The sequence below is a fragment of the Phalacrocorax aristotelis genome, chromosome 10, assembly GCF_949628215.1.
Source record: "Phalacrocorax aristotelis chromosome 10, bGulAri2.1, whole genome shotgun sequence".
Taxonomy (NCBI): Eukaryota; Metazoa; Chordata; class Aves; order Suliformes; family Phalacrocoracidae; genus Phalacrocorax; species Phalacrocorax aristotelis.
In genome coordinates, this window is record NC_134285.1 from 2,458,509 (window position 1) to 2,485,258 (window position 26,750).

General features: G+C 47.7%; 1 protein-coding gene across 6 annotated transcripts in view; it reads right to left on the bottom strand.

Annotated features, from left to right (window-relative positions):
• LMF1 (lipase maturation factor 1) overlaps positions 1–26,750 on the bottom strand; it is a 208,704-nt gene that overhangs the window by 165,728 nt on the left and 16,226 nt on the right. For 4 of the 6 annotated variants that reach the window (XM_075104693.1, XM_075104695.1, XM_075104696.1 and 1 more), the window contains exon 3: positions 17,496–17,506. The exons of 1 other annotated variant lie outside the window; for it this stretch is intronic. In XM_075104693.1, coding sequence (XP_074960794.1) covers positions 17,496–17,506 — 11 coding nt within the window. Of the gene's footprint in view, positions 1–13,809; positions 14,172–17,495; positions 17,507–26,750 lie in introns of those variants that run through there. One more of the 6 variants, XM_075104698.1, reaches the window with a different exon arrangement.

Sequence of the window (26,750 nt, forward strand, 5' to 3'; positions counted from 1 at the left end):
GACTCCAAAACGACCCCCTTCTCCAGCCCAGCTGTAAATGCTGTGAAACCTTCCTGGTAAAGAAGGGAGGAGAGAGGAAAAGCAGCATGTTTTCCCACAAATATTACCATTCCCCGAGTGCTGCCGAGAAGCTGCCAGTTGGAAGGATTCAGCGGTTTAATGATAACGTAACCCAGCGTACAGCAAGATTTTCCTTTGCCCCTCGCCGCCTCAGCGCCGCGAAGCAGCCAGCCACGGTTACGCTGCCGGCGACCTGGGTGGTGGGTTTCCCATGCGTGTGACATTAAATTCACTTGCAAGGATATTCTGTAGCATATAATTAGAATTTTTGCTTCTAATTTGAAGAAGCAGCTTTTTATATTTTTATAGAAACCGCTGAAATCAACCACATTAAAAAAAAAAATCACACAGGATAGTGACAACTGATATTAAACAGCTATTCGCATATGTCCCAATACCACAAGCCTCGTACAGCCGCGCCGCTCTCCCCGCTGTACGAAATCCAAATGACTTCAGTGCATAAAATGAACCATATGAATTAATCACTGGCTTTTCTGTCCTCACTCTACAGCGTTATTAATTCAGGCTGAAAAACGCGCGTGCCCCAGAACAAAGAGTGATCCAGCGAGGGAGCGTGTAGCTTGCTAAGCGTTCAGCAATGTAAAGCCAACCTGGAAATGCAAAATAGCAGGTACCGCTTGGGGAGTTTCCATACAAATGGGTATCAATACCTCAAAGCAGGGGAAAATATCCTGCAACCGCTTTCATGCCGAAATTGCAAGTGGAATGGAAACACCTCAAACAGTCGCTCAAAGAATTCTTTTTATCGATAGAAATAACTATCCAGCCTCTGATGCGAATTTTCAATCATTAATGGGAAACCTGTCAGTAAAGCTGGGGGCTGAAATTCAGTAACTGGAAACATGTGTGAAGGTAGCCGGAACACCAGCACGGCTGACTCCAGTGATTTATCATACACCTGAGCCCGCGGTACGCTCACACCAATAAAGCCCTCGATGGAAGGAAGAAAAAAAATGTTCTGTTTAAAAATCATTTGAAACATGGTAGGGGAACCAAAAGCAATCCTGAAGAGCCTGCATTATTTGTTAAAATAGCTACTCTGTAAAATAGCCAATTTGTAAATTTTACCATGTAAACTTTTATACAAAAAAATTACTCTTTTATTAAACGACGTGTTGCTCAGTTGGTCTAGAAAGCCACTTAGAAGAGCTCAATAGCTTTTTAGCATGGTGCAATGTCCCACTTTAAATGACTAGTACTAGCACTAGTCTAGTACAAGACTAGGGCAAGTACAGATATCAAAGATAAAACATTCTGTAAAGTATCTAGAAACGTGGAAATAAAGAGAACGGGGCACAGCAAGCCTCTGGGCCGAAAGGAGTGAAAAAGTGCTTCGTTTCAGAAGCGCCCAGATCCCCTTCCAACAGATGCATCTGCAGGGAGGGGAGTTTTTAGCAATTACCTGGAATTTCTGGAGGTGCTTGTTGGTCTGCGGAGTCCTTTCGCTTACAGGGGGCTCCCCAGAAGGTGACCCCGCAAACTGCATGTGTGACAAAACCATAGGGACACCCACGGCTCCCGGCGGCCCCGGCTGCACCAGCTCGAGGCAGCCGGTACCACCAATCCAGCAGCAGCACTTATTTTCTGGCAATCGCACGAGGCTTCCAGTTGACAGCAGTTTTGTACCTGGCCTAAATGGAGATTATTTTGCCTTCCGTGTGTGCACGGCCAGGGACACAACTGCAAAACCGAATGCCTTCTTGCTCGGACAACCTGAGCGGGAAAAGAAGCTGCTGGCAACCCGGCATTTAGAAGTGAAATAAAACACTTGAGAAAGACATTCATGTACAGGATAATTTTCCAAAGATAAAGTGCTGACCCTTAAAGAGCGGCATGTGTCTGGAGGTTTTTTAATTTAATTTTACTTTAAACTCACAACGGAGAAGTTCAAAAATGCTGTTTGTAACCGTAAGTTAGAGTTAAAAGGTATTCAATAAAAACGTACACCGATTTCTTCTGGACATAAATCCAAAAGGTAAGATTGTGCAACATCAGTACTTCATATTTAATAATAACAAACAGATGGGAAAATATTATAATAAATTACTCTAACTGTCCAAGCTGTGTGCCAGAAAGCCTTGGCCAAATTCCCCTGCTTAACTATCTATATACCATTTCCACTGCGCAGATCTCAGGGCTCTCCATATTCCTGTAGACTGAAATATATGCGTCCAGCAACTTTCTTTTAAAATAAACGAATGAATAAGATCACCGAGCTACGCCGCAGGGCTGCCGCAACACCGCGAAATGGGAGCAAGGACTCTATACGACGAGCTGCGCACAGGAGCTGCGGCACCGATCACGAGATCCGGCAGCCCAAGAGAAACCCCCCAGGGTGCGGATTTATCTTTGCTCCGAGGTCTGGTTCCCTCCTGTATCTGGGGGTAAGTTTTAAAGCCCAGATGACACTTCGCATCGAACCTCACCCACTCTGCAGCAAGGATGCAGGCAAGGCAGCTCTTAACGCTGAAAGCCCTCCAACTCCCTTCCCAAGGGCTCGACAACCAACACAGCTGTAAATCCTGGAGCCTTTTAGGACAAAGATCCCTGCGCCGTGCCCGCAGATACGGACGGGTGTGGAAATCGGCGCCAAGCGATGCTGCCCCGTGCCAGCGCCTGCCCCGGGCAGAGCCGGGCACCGGCGGGGCCCCGCGGCCGCTCCCGGCCCCGGCTCAGTTGCCGGCGTTTGGGGCTGCTCAGCGTCGGCATCGCCTGGGCAATCTCAGGCGGGCTCAGGGCACCGGGTTAACCTCCTGCTGAAGCCTCGGGAGGAAGGCACACGCGTTTCCATGTAAACATCAATTCCTATAGCTGGATTTTCTGAAGCTCAAATTTAAAGTGTTGAATCTAAAGCACCGAATCTTGACTTTAAAGTGCTTTCCTCCTCCTCTCCCTGGCCACTAGCTATCAGGCATGTCTGTTTTAAAAGCTGAATAAGCCAGAGGAGGTCATATTAAGAAGCAAGCCATGTAAATGAGAATGTAACCTATTTATCGGCTAAATACAGAGGACAAAAAGTGGCATTTTAAAGCTTAGCAAAGTGCAGAATAGATGGGAAGAGCCACAGCTCTGCGTTATCCCCTTGGACACCTCCCCGGCATCTCCTTCCCCCTTGCTGCCCTTCCCCAATCCCTCCGGTAGTTCTTCAGTGTCGCCCGACGTGCCGGCTCCGTGCCGTGCTCTCCTCCGAGCGAGATATCCAGCACAGCCGGGCAGATCCAACCGCACTGACGCTACTCCAGATTTACACCGGGAATTTGGCCCTCGCGGTTACCAAACTGCATTTAATAAACGAAAAAGACAAACATCCCGGCAGCATTTGTCCCCGTGACAATTGGCGATAACAAATGGCTGCCCCGCAGCTACCGCAGCCCGTCACTCCCAGCGCTGACAGCCTTCCTCCTGCAGCTGCGAGGCCGAGCAGAGACATCACACAGGGGAACTGAGCTCTGCCACGCGCTCCAGCTCCGGTCGAAAATAACAGCATTACCTCAGCAATCCGAAACAAGGGACAAGAACGATTTCCCCATCGGTTTCTACCCCTCATATCCTTCACCTTTCCCCGCTGCTCCTTTCCCCTAGAGCCTTCCTGACGTCTCCTCCCTACCCTGCACCCAGATTGCTCATTGCTTATTTATTGCATAGCTTGTTTATTCCCTCCCCACACACACACTCTTTTTTGGGGGATCATCTCTGCTCTCTCCTTTCACCCCTCCCACACAGAAGTACCACCCTGTTTTGGGAGAATTGCAGGCTGACTTTTCCCCTCGGTACCGCTGCTCAGCTCCCAGGCAGATCTCCACTGCGTGCAAGTGCAGTCATCCTGAGCCAGCCCCAACCCTTCCTTTGCAGGGGAAATAAGTCGGTATCTGCAGAAGGCAGGCGGCTGGGTGGCGACAGCAGACCAGGCTGGAGCTGCAGGACCTGCTCCTGACTTTGCCGTTTCCCACCCATCCCTGGAAGCCGTCCCTGCATGGGCTTCGGCAGGCAGGTCGGAGCCCAGCCTGCCCACGCAGCGAGCCGGCCAGCCCCGAGGCCAGCTCCGGGGAGGTTGAGCAATCCTTGTTGGGAGTCTCAAGTCTGCACGGCTAAAACCACAGCCTGCCGCTCGGGATTCCTTGGTCCTTCCTACTCGCAGAAGCGAAGGGCTCCAACCCACAGGTCTTCCAAGCCCAGCTCGAGGTTAGTTGCTGAATTGAACATGACCCAGCACGGCCCAAACAAACGTGAAACAAAACAGAAAACTATTACCCTGTATCTCCTCCCTGATAAACATTCATAATCAATGGCAAATCAAGAAGTAACCTCAAACCTCCACACCTCAGCTACCTGCTCCACCAAAATGCAAAGCTGTTTAAGTCCAGTTTTAATGGTGGTTTAATCACCTAATAGCCTGAAAGCATAGGATAAAAATCAAAATCCCACTACTAAAACACTGTTATTTTAGGCACTGTGCCTTCACCAAGCAGCCACCTCTCGCTCTTACGTAGCGGCTTCACATACAGGTCTGGAAGCGCCTTGGGGAAAGCCTTATCCCCACCTGATGTCAAGGGAAACGGGACGTGGAAGATGGGGTTAATGCGCACCAGGCAAGCGGGACCACGGCCCCAGGCTCACCACCCTCCCCACCGATACCCCAGCCGGCCCCCTCCCCGCAGCAGGTACGTGCCCTGGGGACGGACCACCTCCTTCAGGCGTTAGACCTTCTGCTGAGCGAGGAGAGGAGCTGCTTTTGTTCTTTCTGAGACAGTAAAGCTCGGCATCGTGTGCCTTCCTCTTCCCCTCGTGGCTGGCGCAGCTGCGCCTCGCGGGCCGGCACCCTCTCTGGCTTTGCTACCTACAATTTTCCTGCCATACAAGGGTTTTCCTAGAGGGATTATGACATGGACCGGCAGCGTTGGCATGCATGCAGGCACCCCCCCGTACAAAAGAATATGAAAATACAAGATAGTTGCAATAAAAGCACCAACTGTTCTGAAACAAGGCATGAGAGCCAAGGTACAGCAGAGATTTCAGCGCTGGAAATTGCAGGGTGGAATTTACTTTGAAATCCTGACACTTATCTCTTTTGACTAACATAAAATATGTACCTTGGCTCACTCTCACTTCCTATATACGACTGGGAAGAGGATGGCTTAACACTGCGGTTTCACCCAGTTTAGAAACGGAAAAGAAACCCATGAGAAAATTATTTCACTAGACTAAAAATAAATAAATCTCATTTTTTAAGAGTTGAAGGGAACACGGTGGATGCAATGAGGCGGCGGTCAGAAGCATTTGGCTAGGTAGCATTCTCCTTAAACCAAAACTGATACTGTAAAGCTGTAATATTCAAGCGCTAATATGGTACTTAAAACACTTAAGGGCATCCCACTCAGCAGCGTGCGGAAGCACACGGGGCTCCGTAGGAAGCAGATGCATCAGCTTCGACTTCTGTGCAAAGATGCCACAAATAATACAAAAACACACAAGATATTTCAACTCCCAGTGGCCGTAGTAAATTCCTTACAGTCAAACGAGCCACTTCGGTGATAGTAAGAAAACTGGCAGCCCCCAGGCCCAAGCTCCCTGACGCGGCGCCTTCGAGACACCGCTCCACACCATTTAACAGCACGGGGCACGTTTTTCTCCGCACGCCTCCTCTTTTGCTTCAGGTTTTGCACGTTCGCTCTTGGAATCATTTTACCTGAAATCCAAAGTTCAGATGATGCTCAAGAAAGTAGTCAAATCCCGTTAAGTTTACGGAGACACAGGTTTGAACTGACGCTAAGGCATTAAACATTTTCAGTTTGCTCACATTTAAATTGAGCAGTTGTTTTTCTGCACGCAGAAACACACTAAAAGCACACTTTTTGCTATAATAAGTGCAATTGCTTTCTAAATGTCTCCATACTACGTCTCTCTGAACTATGACACGCTTTCCTCTAATTTAAAGATGGCAAGGACAAAAAGAGTTGCAATAATTTCCAACACGGTGACTTCATTTTCCTGATCCAGAAATCTGTTCAAACCGGTGCGTTCCCACAAATCACCTCCATTTCAAGGAAACGAGGTTTTTGGACAAGGGAACTTTAAGAAGAAATCCACAGACGGCTCCATTCGTGCGGTCACTCACTTTTGCATCAATTTTTGTAAAGACAGTGAAGAGCGACAGCTTGTTCCCTGGTCCGGGGAGATCAAGGAGCCCAGCACTTCAAGGGAGATCAAACCGGACCTCTGGCTCCCGCTCCGTTACCCAACGCCAGTCCTACGGCCAGTCTTCATACATCGAGTGACCACAGAAAACGCAATAAACTTCAAAATCCAGACTTGCGAAGAAACACACAGGCTTCAAAAAGGGACTCTGCCAGCATAAATACATTAACCTCTTTAGCCCTCAGTAGCATCAAGCAGTCAAATAAATATCCTTAAAGAGATGACTTAGGAGAAGTCAAAAAGCCATCCCACCCCACTCCTCCTCCTCCCAGCAAGAAAAAGGAGACAAAAAGAATAGATGAGAGCGTGCTAGGATGCGTGTCCTGAAACGGGCCCTATGTTTTATAGGTGTAGTCACTGGGTTAATACTGGGTTTTAATGCATGGCCAAAAATAGAAAGTACCAGATACAACTGGGCGGGAACCCTGAAGTGTTCTTCCTCCCTCCAAAACACCATTTCCCTTGCGATGTTGTTACCGCTCCCGCCCCACCTGCGTTTGAGCAGCAGGGATTTCGCACGGAGGCATTCGGGGTATGGCGCAGCTCTGCTGTGGAGTCTCCAAATTGCTTTTGAAATCCTATCACCTATTAAAAAAAGACAAAAGATCTAGACCATTTAACCTGGCCCAAACTGCAGTGCATTTCTGCTCAGACATTCCTGATGGAAAGCATCCAAAGTCCACGGGCTTCCACTCAAACTTCCACACGCCAGACCAAATCCACAATAAAGGAAGGATGACGAATATCCCCATAGAGTTGGATTCCTCAGAAAAGGCCTGATCTCTCAGCAGCCTTCCTCAGGGGTCCACACACATCTTCCTCTTGCTGCCCAGGGACGCCAAGCCCCAAGACCTCAACCCTTTAATCTGTAATTCTACCGTATACCTCGGGAACATCCAACAAGACCCATCATCGCCAAGAACGGTGCTCCAAAACTTTACATTCAGAGCTGTAATCATCCTCTATAAATTACCAACATAAAACTTTTATGTGACGGGTCAGAAAAAGGGCATTTGAATGGTTAACCAGAGAGATAAATCAGATGCACGGTAGAAATGACAGCGTGGTTAATGAAAAATAAAAACGGCAGCAGTTCCTTGGATGTCCTGCAGTTTATTATTGTTATTCAGGGGTTATTCTGCACATCGAGGTTTATTTAACTTCAGAAAAATAGAAAAATAAAAACAGAACTCGTTCTCCCATGCCAGACTTGAACTTTTGATCGAAGCATTCCTTGCAGACAACTCTGCCCATCTCCCACCGTCGCTCCGTCGAAGCCTGGCGATACCACAATGAATTTAAATAGCGCCTTGCTGAGAAGCGCCAGCCTGTTGAAGCCAGCACTGTCATGGAGCTGGTCCATTGTTTTCACCCAGTTCTCCCCAAATTGTCTTCCTCCCTAAAAATCAGAAAAAACTTGACTCTCTCTCCTGCTTTTGAGGTATATTAAGCTTTTATGTTGGCCTTCTGGCTGGCAAGACACACCCACTAGCTCTGACTGCTTTCTAAAAGGTAAATCCAAGTCGACGCACTCTGCCTGGGCTGTGCTGGCGCTTGGCATTTATGACAACTGGCAAATACCACGGGAACAGCACGAAGATGTTGCCTCAAGATCCTTCGCAGGCGGTAACTCAGAGGTGAGCACTCCGGCCAGGAGGCGGGTGCTGTTCACCAGCAGTAACCCCTAAATGAGGCGAGGGCATAAAGTAAAGCCGACGCCCTCTGCAATTGCCTAAATGCTTAATAAAATTCTATTTCAAGCAGTTGTCTGAGTTTTCTGTTTAAAAAAGAGAGGAAAAGGAAGAAATAATTGCACAGCACGGTATTTACAGGAACAATTCTGCGGCTACTGTACGAGGCCAGCCTCGCTGACTTTGCTCCAGTTTTGCAGAGGGAAAATCCATGCTTTTGTGCAATTCAATAGGAACAACCAAAAGAGGGAGAAGCAGCGATTCCCAACAGCCAGTGCAAGCGCTGCAACCTCTCGCTAACCCCCGGCGTGAGCAAGGTCAGAGCGGTCGTACCTGCCTGGTCACCTTCCGGAAACCCGCCCGCGCTGGAGGGCACGGACGGCAGCTCCGCAGATGGCACCCTCGCCCGCGCTGCGCCTCCCCGGCCCTCCTGGCTGCCGGTCCCATCCCGAATCCGAGCAGAGCCAGCGCTACGGCAGGGCCGGGCAGGTGGAGCTCCGCTTTTTCTAAACGATGCCCAAAACCGAGGATCTTATCGCTGGCGTCATTAAAATTCCCACGGGCTTTTCTAGAGGAGTGGGGGAATTAATCACCCTCTCGCGGCCACACTCCGAGTGGGTAATTACATTTGACCTCCTTAAAGCCCCCGAAACAAGCGGATGTTGTGTTCAGGCTACCGTCTCACACTGTGCACCCTCCCCGTGCAGTATTAGACGGTGCTAAAGCTCAACCCGGCGTGGCGGCAGCCTTGTGGTGGTGGGCAGCAGCTCCCTTGCCTACAGCGAGTCTGGAACCAGCTTTTTTTTCTTTGGCAAAAGAAATGCTGCCTTTTTTGTGTGTGTGTTTAACACAAACAAGTAGCAATCAATCCAAGCTGGGATGTTTGGACATAAGTCAAATCCTCCTCAAAAATCTAAGCGTGATCAGAGGCGGTGCCTTTGTTCAGAAACACCTCTCTATGAAAAAGGCTACTATAAAGATTTTTTATTTAAAGTGAGCTGGCACTTTCGTTAACTCTAGTCTTGTTTTTGCTTTTCCACAGGAAGCCGCAGCTGGGAACACAGCACAGAGTCACAAGTTTAACGGAAAAGCTTAACACAAATCCACGGTAAGCTCAGGGTAGCAGATAACGGAGATGCTAATGCAAGATAGCGAGAGCAAGCACTGGCTTTACAACGCACACAGGTGTACTCGGTGCCAGTGCCAAACTGCTCAGGTGTATCTGTGAAGAGGTGCACTCTTACATACTCAGAGCAATTAAGTGAACTGCGTTGTTGTTGTTCTCCTAGAAAAAAGATGCTCAAATTTAAAATAAATACCAACACACCCAAATTTTCTTTCATTACAATCTTGGTATCGGGATCAAAATCTAAGCAGACACTAATACCACTGCAGTAAGCACATTAAATCCCTTCCTCATACAGGAGGAAAAGCACCCACAAAGGGAAAATGCATTTCAGGAGAAAACGCAGAGGTTATGAAGCTTTGAAGACAATAGCCTTGCTATTTGCACACAGATTTGCAAAACCACAATCTACGATCATAATTGCAAATTACTACACCTGCTCCAGCCCAACCGGGCACCGCAGCTCGATCCGCGCGACAGCATCCAAGAGCTCGCCAGAGACGCGGCGCTCACGTGCGCGCCCGGCGCCGACCGAACCACGGGGCTGCCTGTCGCCGCCGCCGCCGGCAAAGGCAGAGGCTTCGGCATCCTCGGGCAGGCTGTGCCCGTTTTGGAAGCACACGCTGAACGAAATGCCCCGTATCCACTGCGTCCCAAGACCCGTACGTGCCATCTGTGCTACCAGACCTTCAAGACCTTTTTATTTTATATCTTTAAAGCCTGCAGTTTTCTCCCTGCACCGCAGGTTTCCAGGCAGACTAGGCACATCACTAATGGAAACACACACGCTCATTTCTCATTCTGCATTTGCACCGTACCTTTAATGCTGAGGTTTCAAAGGGATGATGCAGCAATTCAGCTACCTCGCAGAGCTCAAACGGCACGTGTGCCCACCCTGCCATGCTGCTGTACCTCCATGACCGCTCCCCACGATGGCTTTATAAAGGCTTTTGGCTTTTTACGCCGTTATATGTCCCTCCCAGCTGCAGGAGGGACAATGACAACAAATCCATAATACACGGAGAGCGTCCTTGACCTTGTCCAAAGTCAAGGTGCTGACTGTCCACCGACCCCTTTTGTGAATTATTTGAACTGGAAGAGTAAACCTGCCCGTAACTGATGCCACGCACGGTGCAGCGCTGCACTGCTGCTCCCCCAAGAGCCAAGAGCTTCGTTTAAGCACCGCCGACTGAATTCGGAGGCAAGCCTGGGCCACACCAACAACATACGCTCGCCTTCTCATTGCGGTCAGTGTTATTCCAAAGTATGGAAGTCAAGGATCCAACTTCTCTGCTTTAAAACTATCGCTGGAGGAAATTCTGTTTAACTTTGGCAATTCATTAAGGCAAGAGCCTTAATCAAGGAGAGCTCCACTCTTGCTGGCCTCCCAGCCCAACTCGCCTTTTTCTGAGGACAAGCTCTGCCTGCAAAAAGCACTTTTGTTTGTTTCCTTTTTACTAAGGCTCGGACAAAAGTCAGTCACAAGAGCTGTGGAGAAACAATTTGCTTAGGGAAAGGGTTTCCCAGTTTCTGCAAGACCAGCGTTCCCATTCCACCCACTTACATTCCTGTATTAAGAGAAAACAAAAATCACATCCGCAGGCCGGTCATCGGTTACACAGGTCGACATCCAGGCAACATGGCAAACAGCTGAAAGAAAAATTACTTGCACGGAAAGGCCTCGTTTGAAGAAGTTATGCACTCATTCCAGCACCACCATTTACATCAGTGCTTGTTAAGAAGTATTTTATCCCTTAAAATCATTTGCATAATTGCCGCAATCAAAGGCACTACTTTTCAGTAATAACTTTAATGGCAGATTTTTCCTTAAACATTCTTTTTAAAGGGCACCTCCCAAGGTTGGTGCATCCATATGCCGGTAAAAATAAAGACAGGACGTGACACTCAGGAAACACGCGGTGCAGAGAAGGACCAGTTGCTTTTTGGTTTGTGCTTTGCTCACGGAAAATCACTTTACAATGCTCAAAATGCATCCCAGCACCTAAATCTGTGTCACTCAAACAGCAGGCCAGTTGGTACATTGGCAACTCCCTGGTTTTTTTTTCTATTAATTTTGATATTTTCTATCTGTAATCTTATTTGCAGGGGAATCTGGCTTCTTTGCAGGCTAAAACAAGGTCTCGTAAGCGAGAGTCTGTGTCTCACTCTTCAACTTGCCTTCCCTGATTATAGGTTAGCAAGGAAAAACATCAAGCCTGACAACGGCATTCACACGTCCATCAGGGACTCCCCGGGTGACGGATCATTACTTCGGGGATGTACCATGAACGCACGGCCAGTCATTTCAGCAGCCAGACAACAAAGAAAACCACCAGCAAAACATTAAATCCAGCTTACAAGTTTTGTATTATTTCATGCCTTCAGTTCAGTAGCTACGGACATCTACAAACAGGCAAACTACTGTGCCAAAAAAATATTTTTTTTATACATATACACACACATATAAAAATAATTTAAAAAAAGGAACTGGAAGTCCCTTCTCAAAGACCTTGCCGTTCCCGGAGACCCCACAGGAAGCCTGGACAAGCAGCCAGGCGCATGGATGGGGAGAGAACACATACAAAGTTGACGGCTGCTCGGCACTTTTGGGGCACGGCACTTGCGACAGCAATTTTCCTCACATGTAGGAGCTCTGGCCTGCGTTTCTCAGCTGCATGGAGGCACGAGCACAAGAACACAAAGATGACGGCTACAGGGCTTCAGCAGCATTGTAAAGGTTATTTTTAAGATGGGCGAGAACGACTGGCCCAGTTTTGAATATAAAACACGGAGTTAGAGAAAACAAGCCAGGATCCAACGGGAAGTTCGCAGCAGAAGCCAGCCAGGATTTCCACCAGGTCCTGCGTGCTCTCCTGAGGTTGGGGTCCTCCAGATAACTCAGCTTCATGTCAAACCCACCAGGGGTGCTCCGCCAAGGCAGCTGCACCACCGTGCTGATGCTGGGATGCTCCTCACAGGAAGCTGAACCAGGGCCCCGGGAGCATCACGGCTTTGTCCAAGTGGGCTCCGGACCACATCCGTAGGGCAGCTCCTTCCCCGGGCGGCATCAGCAGAGGATTTTGGGGGAACGCTTCCACTTAATTGAGGCTCTCAAACAAGGCAGGCCTCAATGAAGGCACGTTGCCCTTTAATGCAGGTCTAATTACATTAAAACAAAATGCTTTCGTGAACATGGAGAAAGGCTGGGGAGAGAATCAGACAAGCTATAAATTAAAGCAGAGGATATGAATACCATGCAAGCTGCAGTGTTAGGGTTAACGTGGGTCTGGAAACAGTTTAGTGAAAACCTGGTGTGGCTAGAGGCCAGCTCCGAGTTTAGTTGCTTTGGGCTAATCGTTTCCTTCAGGCAGGCTACTCTAGCACACTAATAGGTTTTAATAAAAACTTCCAATTGGGCCAGTAAACCCCTCATTAAGCTGTTTTTAAAGCATGAATTTAAGAGCGGCGAGGGTAAAAGGTCACGAGGAGTATTTAATTCACAACGGCTGGCAAAAGGTGCTGTTGTGATTGAAAACACCAGAGTTCAAGTGTCCAGGGCCACATAAACATCCGACTCTGTCACTAGACCTGGTTAAGTGACAGCTTGAAAAATAGATTTAATAAGACAGAGAGAAAAGTTTCCCACTCTTACACGAGAAATAGGAACAGCAGATCACAACATTAGCCAGGAACAGGAACAGTCGGTAAGCAGCCTCGTCCCTCCCATCTCGGCGTGGGGGGAGGATGAATAAATAGCAGCCCATGGCCATCTGGGTGTTCAACCCCGCAGCGATTCCCAGGGGCTCGCTGGGACGCTCGCGCCGCAGCTCCGTGGTCTCCTGCTGCGAAGAGAACAAAGTTCTTCGGGAATTACATGGGCCAGCCCGTCCTCCACGTCCTGCTGCCAGTGGCTCTCCCACGTGCCGTCTGTACAGTGAGCTACCGGCGTAACAAGTGCCACCGGGTGTTAGCACGATACTTATGTGCCGCCACGCAAAAAGCAAACCTCCGCCGGCGAATCCTCTTACGCTTGGGCAACCTCACGCCCACCACGCAGACACTGCAGATGGGTCCGCAGGAACCAACGCTGGCTCCGGGCAGAGTTCAGCCCAGACACATCCCCACATCAGCACACTTTTAAACTAAGCTTTGGACCTGCCCTAGTGAAGTTTGACCTTAGTCTTTCCAACTTACATTTTCTCCCGCGACCGCGGCGTTGCTCACTAGTACAGCGCAACTAACATGAAAACTTTGCCCCTGCTTTGGAAACACACGCTCACAAAGGAGAAACATCTCAACCTTGTACAGCAAAAGCCAGAACCCCAGCTGTGCACTCTAACGTTTCATTTTATGTCAATGCACATCTAAAATTCAAGATCCCTGAAGACCTTTTAAAAGAAAATCCTCCTCGGAACAATTTGCATTGAAGTAAAGAGTGAGGATTTAACAAGTAATGGAGAATTACGTACACTCGGCTCTCAACTTTTTATTCTACTTCTAATGAAAACGCACTTCACGTTCAATTCTGAGATGATAGATGCAATATAAAATTAGGGGGCAGGCATGGGTATGAACTAAATTATTTGCTTATTCCATGCTTACAGGTAACGGAAAAAACCTAAGAGTTTAATTCAACCTTCAGTGATTGTCTTCTCTCTGTATCAAGATTAACAAGGAAGTTTACTGTAAGAGGAGAGAAAAAAAAAAAGCTCTTACTTTTAAAACATGCTTCTAATTCTAGCCACACAGTTGGCCTGCAAGAGCACAGAAGCGAGGCTCTCTGGAACAATCCCCAAGGAAACATTTGCTTTGGCTCCAAATAGGACACTTTTGTGCATCAAGAGTCAAATAAGATCAGCTGCTTCTCAATCCTTTCTGTTTAATGATCCCATTGATAGCCCAAAGGTAAACAGATGCATTCCTGTCTTCTGTGCATGTTCCTTGCTGGGAACCCAGATTGCTGCTCCGAGAGGTATCCCACAGCTATGGAGGCAACCACGCAGAGTCACAGTCTCCCTGGACAGTTGCATCGTTTTCCCACACCACACCTGGATTTTTACTCTATAGAGAGACGTGGCTGTCCATTACAACTCACGTGATCCTCGCGGCCTTTCTGCAGCTCTGCTTAGCTCTCCGCCGCTGCCTCATTCAGCCAGTATCTCCAGATGCACATCGGGCCGTCAGACTGTCTTCTGAATATCTGGGGCTACTTGAGACAATAAGGCAGAACAGAGGAGAGAGGACAAGAAAGCCTGTAAAAGAGCATCACCTTTTTCAAAGCCTCTGTTAGAACAGAGATAATAAATCACTATATTAAATCAGGCTTCCACTGGAAAGAGAAAAAAAAGGTCCTTGGGGGTATCTCAGACAGAAGCACCATCAGGAACTGCTGCTCTAGGAGAGCACACCCTTGCTCAGAAAGGGTCAGAAACAGCAAAGCTGTCAACACCACAAATCTACTGAAGCAGCTTTAGTCTCATTCCGAGCCAGGAGAAAAGATGTCCTTAATTTTAAAGGATAAAATAACAAGTTGACCTTGCTGGTTCTTTCTAGTCCCAGCACCACAGCTGCAGCCTTCAGAGAGGGGGAGACCTGCCGTTTCTGGAGGTGAGCCACGACCAGGGGTGCCGAGAGAGGCCAGTGGGCTCGCGGTGGCACGCACAGGTCACCAAGGCACCCAGAAAGGGACTCAAACAGAGAGGGCCATGGAGGAAAGCCTTTGGAACAGTGAAGCTCAAGGAGGAGATTTAGGCTGAGGATGAAGTTGCCAAGGAAGCTCAGCTCTCCAGGAGTTGCGTGGCTGCTGGCCCTGCAGGTGTGCTCCACCGAGGACAGGCAGCATAACCATCCATCCATCCATCCCCGAGGCTCCCGGCAGCCTCAGCTCAGCTAGGAAGACCCAAAGCAATCCAGCGTACTCCGGCCAACGAGCAGTCCCACCAGAGTACAGTCCACGCCCAACAACCACTGCACTGCCAAGAGCAGGGAGGAGAAGGGGCCACTGAGCCGGGGCCATCGAGCCTGGTGCTCCCGTCCCCTGGCGGAGAGCCTCGCACGCCCGAGCCGAGCCTATCCACGGGGAGGGACCCGAAGCAAAACTGCTGCGCGCTCACTGAAACACGCCACGCTACATCTACAGCCAAATTTATACCTGAATAACAATAAATAAGGCCGAGAAGTTATTACAGCTCGGCTAATTTCAGAACAGCGCTAACCCCCAGGCTGGCGCCCGCTCCAGGATTTGCATCGCGGAGCACCTTTTCACCTTTCAAAGATAAATAGTCCAACGCGGCCGGTGCTTTGCACTGCGAAAGGTCTTGCACGGCTGTTTTGCAGTTCATTCCCTGAAGTGAGGAGTGTTTTTAATAACTGTTACCTGACAGGAGTAAGAGCAAAGAGCAAAACCTGTGGCAATACCAGCTGATCCCATTTGGCCTAACAGCTTGTTGTTATTTCCAGACTCTGGAGTTCTTTAAAATTCATGGGGACAGCCTGCAGTTTTAATAGAGGCTACCAAAATTCAGCCTAAGATGTCTCAAAAAAAGCACACTTCCTGGAGGGGAATAGGAAACAGTCAGCATTTACAAAGATCTCTCCAGGAACTTTTTTCCTTTTTTTTTTTTTTTTTTTTTAATTTGAAAGACCTTGCTTTGAAGTAGATGCTACCAAAGAATAAGGCTTCCAGAGCTCAGCAATATTTAATGTATTTCTACAGCAATGGATGACACTGTTGTTGTTTCAGCTATATTATAACAAAAATATTGTGGTTTTCCTGTATTCTAACAAAAGGAGCTCAAGATTTACATCTCATTCATCTTATTCAGAAGGAGCCCTTAAGCCAAAAACAAGGAAGGAGAGACCCTACTGCGTACAAAGGACTTCAGTAATCCTCATAGGGTGGCTATCCAGTTGGGACATAAAGAAAGGCCAAAGAAAGATAAAACACCACTTGCAAAAAGCAGGTTTTCTACAACCATCAGCGAGAGTAGAAAACACACACAGAAGGTGAATAACCTGAGGTAAAACTACGATGGCCTCAAGCTGCGTCAGGGCAGGTTTAGGTTGGATATGAGGGAAAATGTCTTTAGTGCCAGAGCGGTCAGGCCTTGGCACAGGCTGCCCAGAGAGGTGGGGGAGTCACCGTCCCTGGGGGGGTTCAAAAAACATGCAGACGTGGCACTTGGGGCCATGGTTTAGGAGGCCTGGGGGTCTTGGTTTGGAGGTTGGACTTGATGATCCCAGAGGTCTTTTCCAACCTTAATGATTCTATGGGTATCCTCACTAACCCAACAAAAGTCTGGATTCATATTGTGAAGTCCAGCTGGTTAAAATACCTACATCCAATGGAACCAATTCTCCATACTCCTCTGCTTCTCCACATGGTGAAGCACCATCTCAGTGATCCCACGTGCACCAAAACAGTTCGTCCCTTACAACTGGTTAAAACGATCAGCTGGTAAACAAGGAGACAGATGCAATTCCCTGAAGGAGAAGGGGGAGGCACGCTCGGTCATTACTTTTGCAAGCCTCCATAACACACAGACACAAATGGGCTTTAACTATTCTCGTGCCTTGTATTAGAATAACCAAATTTCTATTTGCGACTGGCTCGTCACAACTTGGGAATACGATCCCCCTTGTCATCCACACAGTGACGGAGTGTCCTTCTGCACCCACCCATCCAACAGCATGAGCACCAGGCTGAAAGGATGAGAAGACACAACCAAATAGGCCCCTTTAAGGCATAATGCCATGGCAATGCTTCCCAGAAAATCAGAAGGGCACTAGCGGTTTTCCTAATATTCCCACAGACAGAAACAGGTTTTCTACCAGGATTTCTAACTCTCTGGGTAGACTCCAGCCGTGGGTTGGAGTACTTCAGGCTGAAAAAACCCCAACCTGTGCAAAGCACAAATCAACCTTCCAGATCTCCCAGGGAGTAATATCTGCACCTCACACCAGTGGAAAAGCAGATGATACAAGCAAGAAGTTCTTGATGTTCATACAAATCACCAGCAGAAAAGGCACTGGAATCTAGGAGGAACACGTTCCCTCCCAGGGGACGTCCTCCAGGCCTCACTTTGCTTGGTCGCCTCAGGCTTATTTAACTCTTTCTCTTTAATGTCACCATCCAAATGATGCTGTTGCTACTTACACAACCCTTCCACCAAGTCTCCATGAATCTCAATTTACAGAATTTACACCAGTTTTCCTTTCCTTAAGGGCATAAGGGCAGAAAGAAATTCAGTGAAAGGCAGAAACAGACACAATCATAATTTAAACGTTGGACAGAGGGAGACAGAGAGAGGGAGGAAGCAAGCTAGAGTAATGTAAAAGCTACATACCCACAAATGCACCAATAAATTATTACTGCGGATTTTTTCTCACTTTTATTCACTTACCAAAGGAATACCTGCAAAACAAAATCAAGAAAAAGCAACAAAATTAAAATCTTGGTTGATCAGCTGGAGGAACCTACGTCTCTTATTAGTTTTATTTCAAACCTCACACATTTTGAGTTTCAAAACACATCTGCCAAGGAGTACTGAAGTGTGCCTGAGCCATGTAACATGCAACTCAAAGGAACAGAATGGTAAATTGCTGCTACCTGGAAATGCAAGAGCAGCAAATTCCCACATTTCTGGGTAAATTAAGCTGTTATTTAGCACTCCAAGCAATTGGCCACCCTTCTTTCAATAAAGATGCTACAGCAGCAGAACGAGAAGAGACAGGAGAGTCTCAAATCGCAACAGATACCGGGCTTCACAAAGGGCTGCTCCTCACCTTCCCTCTGACTTGAGAACGCCTCTGAGCAAGCAGTCTAGCTCAGAGTGCAGCTTAACCAGGTTCCGCTGCAAGATTATTCATTTATGGTTTCCAAAGCGTGCTCAGCACTTCCCAGGCAGAAGGCAACAACCGAAGCTGCTAAAAAAAAACACGCAGCTTAATGCATGCTTCTGCGCTGATGGAGCCTACGCGGCTGAAAAGCAAGAAGCTACTTCTCGCTGGTGAACGATTCATTGGGTTTTTTCCCCTTATGAGCACAGAAGTCTAGCACCGCGCCATCTGCTAGCTGAGTGCTGCATACTAGACGCTCGCCAGTCCTCAGTGTCTCCGGAAAAGCGATACACATTTACTGTATCATTTTTATGTGAATTTTCCCCATATTTTAAGCATTTAACGTGCTTTTATAGCTGATCATCTCATTGAAATTACAGTTAGCCTGAGCTAGAGTCGAGTGACTTTCTGTAAGACTACCAGTTCCAATTAAATGTAAAACCCAAAGTTTAACAAGTTTTAAGACGCTGTTCTTCAACAGACAGCTCGTGTTTACTCCTATTATGGCTTCAATCCGACATCAGGGCTTTATTATCTGTATCTGCAGTGTATTGCATTACACTAATTAAAAAAAACCCCACAGAACCCCAAAACAAAAACCCATCCCAGACTTTTAAACGTTTTCAGAAAGATTTGCTCTTACTGAAAACATCCTGAATAGGTGAGCAGATTTCATACTCCTACGCATGTCATTCGAACAGTTCTAAAATCCATCGATCTAAATCATTTACTACATATTTAACAACAATTTCATACAGGGCTACTGACGTACAGAGCGCAGCAACTTTAACACGCACAAGAAGTTTTAACTTTCTTAATAAAAGCGGCTCTTTATAAAGATATGTCATTAAGGGCAACCTAACTTCGCTATTCTCCACCACAGTTGCGGTGCAGTTAAACATAAACTTGTACGAATTATTATTTCTTGGCAGAAGTTAAGAACCCCCTGAGGCTCATTTAAAACACACACACAGAGACACACACAAAATGAGGAATTAATAAAATATTGTATTCTTCTGAACCACATTAAGTTTTCTGACGTGTGTCTGTTGCTGATTACATCAATCTAGGCTCCGTAACTTGTCATGTGATGACAGGCAAACACTTGTGAATTTATTTCTCTGAAGAAGCCTGTGATAGAAATGCCAAGGATACCAAACCAAATGGCCCACTCCAAATACATAAAAGCAGCACGGCTTCTTGCAGGGATTTTTTTTTTCCTTTTTTTTTTTTTTTTTGATCGGTACAAACAGGCAAGTACCCAATTCCCGCAGACTTCAGGTCATAGTCTGGAACCCAATTACCATTTTTCTTTTCACGGTTTCTTCCTTGCTTATACAGAGTAAACAGAAGCGTTTATTTAAAAAAAAGGATTTTTCTTTCCTACTGCCTGCCTTGGCATTTGAAACATTACAGACAGATAACGACAAGTGAAAACATGGATTTGATTTGGGGGGTTTGGGGTTTTTTGGCAAATTTCAACAGGGTCACTTTTGATCCGCACATTGTCAAAACCGGAAACTCTGCAAATTCAAAGTATATTCTGTTTGGATTGTCTAAATCAAATTAAAATGTGGTATCATTTCTATTTCCTGGTTGGAGAAACAATGTCATTAGCCATGACTTGTCATTAGAGGCAAACTTCGTGTCACACTTAGAAAGCCTGTAAGTATCAGCTGGGAATCATAAACATCATCAAATATTTGGGTTAAATTATTTTCACCACATTGTCATGCTGATTAATTCTAGCTCAAGTATATTCCTGGAAAGCAAAAATTGATAGCAAAACATAGTTTAAACACATTAAACTGCATCACTCCTGATGAAAATACCTTCCGCCGTCAGTGCCCATGGGGGAGGCAGCATGGAGCCGAGCTGGGTTTGAAGACACGGCTCTGCAAGAGCTTCCCACGTCTCCAAACCACGGGCGGGCACCACTGTGCAAGCAAACAGGGAGCTCCCAGACCAAGCCAGCAGAAAACACCGCCTTTTCTGTATAACTTTTTTTTCCCCCTGCGTGCAAAGCATGCGGGATGACTGCTTCTGTTTGCTCAAGGAGGAGGAAAAGCAGATCAGCCAGACTTGCCCAACAAATTTACATTCCTTCTCTGCCTGCCTACCCCATAGCTACCCACCTTATTTAATGCATGGCTGCCTGGGGCAGGGGCTCCTCTTGTAACTCTCTATAACACGACAAAATTCTAAATAGAGTCTATTAAGAAATAGTATTAGAACATAGGCAGGAACTCTTATCTTTACATCTGTTGATGCTTACTAGGAAAAAACATCTGTATTTATAATCCAAAAAAAGAAAAAAAACGGCTCCTACCCACCATTCACATCCCGGCAGTGCCCCACACCGCAAGATCCTCCCAATTAAACTCATTTCCACAGGCAGGATAATTCCCTGCTGCATCCCTAATCTGCAGCTGGTGTTAACAGCTTCTCTCACTGTTCTCCAAGGAGAACATCCTCTACAGAAAGTGAACCCAGATGTCAACTTTCATCTCCATTATGAATCTCTCTTATTCTCTGGGCTGTTTAACTTAGGATGGGAGGAAAGGTATTTGGTAGTAGAGACACGTTTTCTATCTCTCCATCAGGATACGGCTTTAAAATCTGCTGTAACAAGGTTTCCACAGCAGCACCTCTCCACAGTGGAAATCAGGCAGAAGCTACACTGCGACGTACCCCTTCCCTTGAGGGATGGATCACGGATGGATCAGTTCATCTCATGAAGTGATACAGGGACTACCCGGGTCTCCCCTCCGATACCCAGGCAGGGAGAGGAGGGAGCAGGGGACCAGCCCCCCAGGAGACAGCAGCAGCCTCAGACCGCGGCAAACGGACACACAACTGGCAAAGTGACGAGTCTCCTTCCAAAACTTCAGTAACAGGGAAAGCTGGATGAGCTGCCTGCCGAAAACCCAGGCATTACATTAGGGGAGGGGGGAAAAAGGGGCTAAGCCATGGAAGTATAGGAAACATGGAAAACACCTCTGCCCCAAGACAGGACTGGCTGTGAGAATCACGCCTGACAGATGCCTGCCTCGGCAGCAATGGAGACTCCACCTCCCTCTCCGGGTACTCAGCCCAGTGGCCCTCCACATGTGCATTTAGAGGCTTTTCCTTACGTCTAACCTGTATCTTCCTTTCCACCACGCAAACCAACAGCTCCTTGCCCTATCCACACGAACACAGAGCAGCTAACTTCCATCCTCTCTGCTGCTTTCACGCACTTGAAGACCTTTGTCTCCTTTCCCAGTTTTCCTTTCTCTCAACTAATCAAACTCAGCTCCTTCAGCTTTCCACTACAACAGGCCACTTTCTTCCCCGCCGCCGAGGCTTGTGCCTCTCCTCTGCCCGGCGTGGGGCCGTGGCCGCTTCCAGCGCAACGTGACAACCAGACACAAGACGCTGGCTGACACCTCCCAGCTCCGAGAAGCTGAAAACCTCATCCACTGCTGTCTCGCACATGACGCTCCTACGAGTTACTCGTTTACGTGCCTGAAAGCTTGTTCGGTAAACCACAGTATACCAACCAAATTAAAGCTGTAAACACTCCAGGACAAAACAACCCCATCTTTTCTTTCTCTGTATATATAGGTACAGTACCTGGCACCTGGGGATCCACCTCCTCAGCACACAGCCTCAAAACAAAGAAGCCAGTTGGCAAACATCACTTGCAAGAGACCCAGAGTCCATCAAAATGAGATGGCAGAATTAGTCTAGAGCACCATTAATTTCAGAACATCATTAACTTAAAAGTGTGGGGGTAAGAAACATTTTTGACAGCTGGTTTCAGTTGCTGCCAAGCCTTTAGTACTGCACAGCGGTCGTGGGGGGAGGAAATAAGCTAGAATGGTAGTAAATGAAACCACTCGTCTGGTTTCTGGATTCACTTTATTGTGGTCACAGATCTCTAAAAACTGGGATTCTGCGCTCTGTAATTACAACATCCACATTTAAATGGAAGGAACAGGGATAACATTAAAAAAAAAAAAAAAAGAGTGCTCGAGGATGAGGTTTACTCCTCGGTTTGCACATGGTGCTGGGAGAGGTGCCTGCGCAGAGCTGGAGCCAACCGGCAGATGAGGAACAGGACGGCCGCCCTCCTGGAGCCGCGCCGGGCGCTCACACCCGCGCCCATGCCGTGCAGCCGCGACGCGGTCGGGCACTGCCGCACGGCTCTCCCCGCGGCCGAGCTAGCAAGAGGCGGCACGCCATCGAAGCACTGCTGTATTCGCCCCTTGCAAGGCAGGGAACCAGGCTTGGTTAAGAGACCAAATGTGAATTACCCAGCTAAGCCCCGGCACTTGCCAAATGTTCTGTCTGCGCTCTTTTCCAAAGCTAAGAATTACGAGCCCCAGCTTACGCGACTGCAGAATTTGCCAAACTCAAGCGAAGCCTGCTTTGGCTAAACCGTTCCAGTGCCAAAACGGCAGCCTCGAGAACCCCTCTCTGAGCTGCTGCTTAAGCTGGACAGCGGGTCCAAAGCAGGAAAGGTGAGAAGTGGAGCCGGCAGCAGGAAGGCGCCCGCAGCAGCACCGCAGCTCCTTCGCCCCGCTTCGCCCCGCGGGAGCCCGGCAGGAGCCACGCTGGGCTGCCCGACCTGCCGAAATCATTGCGTTCCCCTAGGCAGAAACAACCCTGAAAAGCATGCGCACAGCAAGCGGGAACAGACACTGATGGAAAATAAGGGGGTCAGCACCGACTTGAACGCGTTCAAGCCCTAGAACAAGAGGTGGGTCCCGCGGCGGTGCTTCGGCGTGCACACGTGCACGGGGGCGCAGCACAAAACAGCGCTGCAATCCTGCTTCTTCAGGATCAGCAGCAGAAAGGTTTTGTATTTCTGCTGCCAGCATGCTGGCAGGTAAAATCCCATGAAAACTGCACTTCGGTAATTCCATTCTTTGGTTTTTTTAAAAAAAAACAGGCGTTTAATTGTATTAATTAATCTCTCTCCAAAGGTTGGCCACCCACAGCCAACCATTCTGCAGACCGAGTGCGACTCCCCATCAAATGAAGAAGTCTGCAGCAAGGCTATGGGTTGCAGTGGAAGCACAGTCATTTCCTCTACGCCAAGTTCATAAAGACGTGAGTTGTTCTAACGCAAGTTTCCACCTACTCTCTACCCCAGACCCTTCCCCCAAGAGAGCCTGCTTGTTTTTGCAGTCGCTCGCTCCCCTTCTCCAGGACAGAGCTGCTGTTTACCCAGACAGACCTGGAACGTTTCTCCAGTAACATGGCTCAGCCCTGCAAATAGCTCTGGTTGTGGAGTAACCCCAGCCCAGTGACGAGCCGGCACCACTGGTAGCAAACACTGTTCTCAAGAATAAATTTCTGGATTAAGACCCTTAGGGAAGTTAGTAAATAGATCCCACCACGTCTTGGACCCTTCCCTAACCCCTGATTGTTTTTCGGCTGTACCAATCGCTGTATTAACATTCTTTCCAACCACAGCTGTTTGAGAAGTTAGATGAGTTAAACAACATGAACGTGTGCTGGACCAGACTGGGTGCATGAAGCTATTTGGCAAGTTACAGTTTAAATAAAAAAGAAAAATCATGAAAAAAACATTATTCATTCTTTTCCTAAATCTTTCAGCTGTGGAATCAATACCCAAGTCTACATACTGGATACAGCTGGCAATTAGATGTGCCAGATAATAAGCAATTAAAAAAAAATATTTGTCTCGGTCTCTGGCAAAGCCCTGTGGTACATCAGACACTGCACAGCCATGCCACTAACCACATAATCTTCTGATAATTTCTTTGCTCTCATTTTCTCATCGGCCATGATTTGCAGAAGCAATTGGAACCTAGAGACAGTCTGCGCAAAGGAAACAGCGGGGTGTTATTAACTGTCCATAAAGCATACCCAGCTCCCTGTGCGACGGCTTTAGCCCGTATCCCGCCCCAAACGCTGCTGATGCTTTAACGTGGTCTTCTCACGAAATCAAGTACAAGGCAGGGGAAGCAGGGAGGAGGTGAAAGAATATTGCTCCGTGCCTTTTGCTGACATTTGCTGTGCCATCGAAGCATTGCGCTCTACGACGTTAAGTCATTTTGTCAGGCTTTCTGCCCCGCTGAACAGCAGGCGCACGCCACTGCTTCCCTGTGCCTTCCTAATACTAGACAGTCCTGACACTTAGACAGAAGCGATTACTGGGATTAACGTGATAAAAGGTTACGAACCAGGACTCAGAGGGCAATTCCGCAGCACACGTTTAACGGACGGGGCACGTGCTGGGGCAGAAGGAGCTGGCTGGCAACGGGATGCTCACGGGAGCAGCACCAGTCAGCACCCCAACGCCCGGGGCACGCCGCGGTATGGACACAGCGCTACAGCCCCTGCACGCCCCTGAGGGGACCCTCGGCCCAAAACCCTTCTACTGCAGGCAAAGACACGATCTCTTCTACATACGGTGAATTCACACCCTCAGAGATACGGGGTGAAGTTTGGGGCTCTCCTGTGCAGGGACAGGAGTTGGACTTGATGATCCTTGTGGGTCCCTTCCAACTCAGGACATTCCGTGATCTATGAATTAATTTTTATAGACCTCTATCTTACCACGGATTTAAATGAAAAATAACCTCCAAAGGTGCTACAATTAAGTGAAGCGAAGCCAGTAATTACAATGAGTCAAAACAATACATACCACTAACCAATGTAAAATGTTTAAATTGCTCATTAATTTTCCTCTTCTTAACCCTATTTAAGTTCCTACAAGCATTCACATGACACTAACCTTAGAGACACTAATCTTAAAATCGATAGCCTCAGCAGTAACGCTACAACCTCCACGCTGCAGCTGCTCAAAAAACCCCAGCACACCATTTTACCAAAGCCACTTCTCTTGCTTTTCATATCATGTTTCAGTGGCAAGTTAGGTTTGCCACAGGTTGGTTCTCCAGGAATATACTCCCAGAAGCAGGCAACGGCCAGACCTGGTGCAGCCTGAGACCCCACCGAAGCATCCCCTGACAGCCCTTAAGCTTTCTGGCAGCTCCTCTTCTACTGACAGCTCATGCAGATCTTTCTTCTCAAAGTCATGTCATAGCTGGACCTGGCGGCCTAACCAGGTTCATCTCCGCTTGCCTTTTTCAGCCCACTCCACTCTCACAGACTGATTCGGAGTAGACATGGGCAGGAGCACACACAAACCTCCTTGGACATCCTACAGCAACCACGTTCTTTGCTCCTACCTGCCCTTTAAAGAGCCCACCCTAAATTAACAGCACACAACCCATTGCCACCTGCATTTAACTCCACTGCCTCAACCAAGACAAGTCACCTCACGCTGCAGAGCACACATTTCCAGGTCTTCGGGGACTAAGGAAGGTCAGCCAGCCACGGCATCGCCCTCCTCCTCCTTCCCAGCCACGCTGATAGCCGGGCGAGTAGACAGCAAGGGGCTGGTCCCTCTTGAGGACTGCTGCTAAACCAAGAGCCAGCCTAGGGCAGGGAGGGGAAACCTTACACATGCTGGGGCGGAACAGGGGGGAAACGCTAAATGATTCATTTCTGACATCAGCCATGATTAAATTTTAATCTCTCAAACAAAAATATGGTTCTCATTAGCCTCATTAGTTCCCAGTTGTACTGCAAGGCAAAAGTGTCACATGGTATTAATCTTTGTTTTCATTAATGTGTCATATCAACTGCTCACAGCATTCTTTGAAACCGATCCGCTCCCTCTCTTCTGCGCGAGTAGGAAGTGCCAAAAAGCAGCTTCCTCGACAGGAAGGATGACCCCCTGAGATCCTTCAGCTTTTGGTTTACGTTTCTAGAGATAATCTTTTCTTTCTGGGGAAAGAGGGAGGGGAGTTTGGAGTAAAAGAGATGCGAGGCTGCAATCCACAATAAAAAATTCCTGAGGATTATTGCCAAGGCCAGATAAAGGAATAAGATATTGTTGTCGTCACACTGGGATATTTTGGAGAGGTAGAAAAATAAAGCCAGGTTGCAAAAAGGGTTCTTTGCAAGTGGGTTATTTGCAAAGCCCCAAGCAAACTTCAAACGACTCCAACTCAGCATAGGCAACAAGGTGGTATTTGTTAACGTGATTCATCTAAAATCCTAGATACTTTTTTTTTAATACACAAAGTAGTACACTGGATTCAGGCACAACATTAATTTTCGCTTGCACTTCAAACTTTAAAATCTGTAAAGCTGACATCAATCAAGTCTTACGGTCCCTCAGTACAAGCTTGTATTACTTCCAGAGAGGCAGATCAAGCAGGATATAGAGTGATGGGAAGACCTCACCAAGGTCACACAGTTAAGTACAGCCTGACACATCCATTCCTGCCTGCACAGAAGTTCTCAGAGAAGTTCCCAAGTGAACCAAGCGTACCGATGAAACCCAGGACATGCAAGCTCCTATCCCTTACTTGCACGGCTTCTGATCTTTCAGTGTTTGCTTGCTCGGGGGCAGTCAAAAAAGTCTTATCGAATTACCCATGCTACTTAATAAAACGTGCATGAGCTCAAGTGCACCTGTGTGGGTACGTTCATTCACCCTTGATCCGGCCCTGGTCTGCTGGAAGCTCAAAGGGCGATTCTTCCATCTGCATTTGGCGTGTCAGACTAGGACTCTCCTAGTCATAAAATGAGTATCTCCCAGAGTGCTGTGGCCTCATCATAAGAGGGTCACAAACCAGTACGCTCAAAAATGGGAACGGCCTTTTGCCAAATCCAGCCCACAATTCACATGCTGGCTGTTTTACAAGCTGCAATAAGAAACTCAGAAGAGATCTGTTTCTAACCTTTACTGGATAGGATGACACCAGACAAAAACCCCAGTGCTTTATACT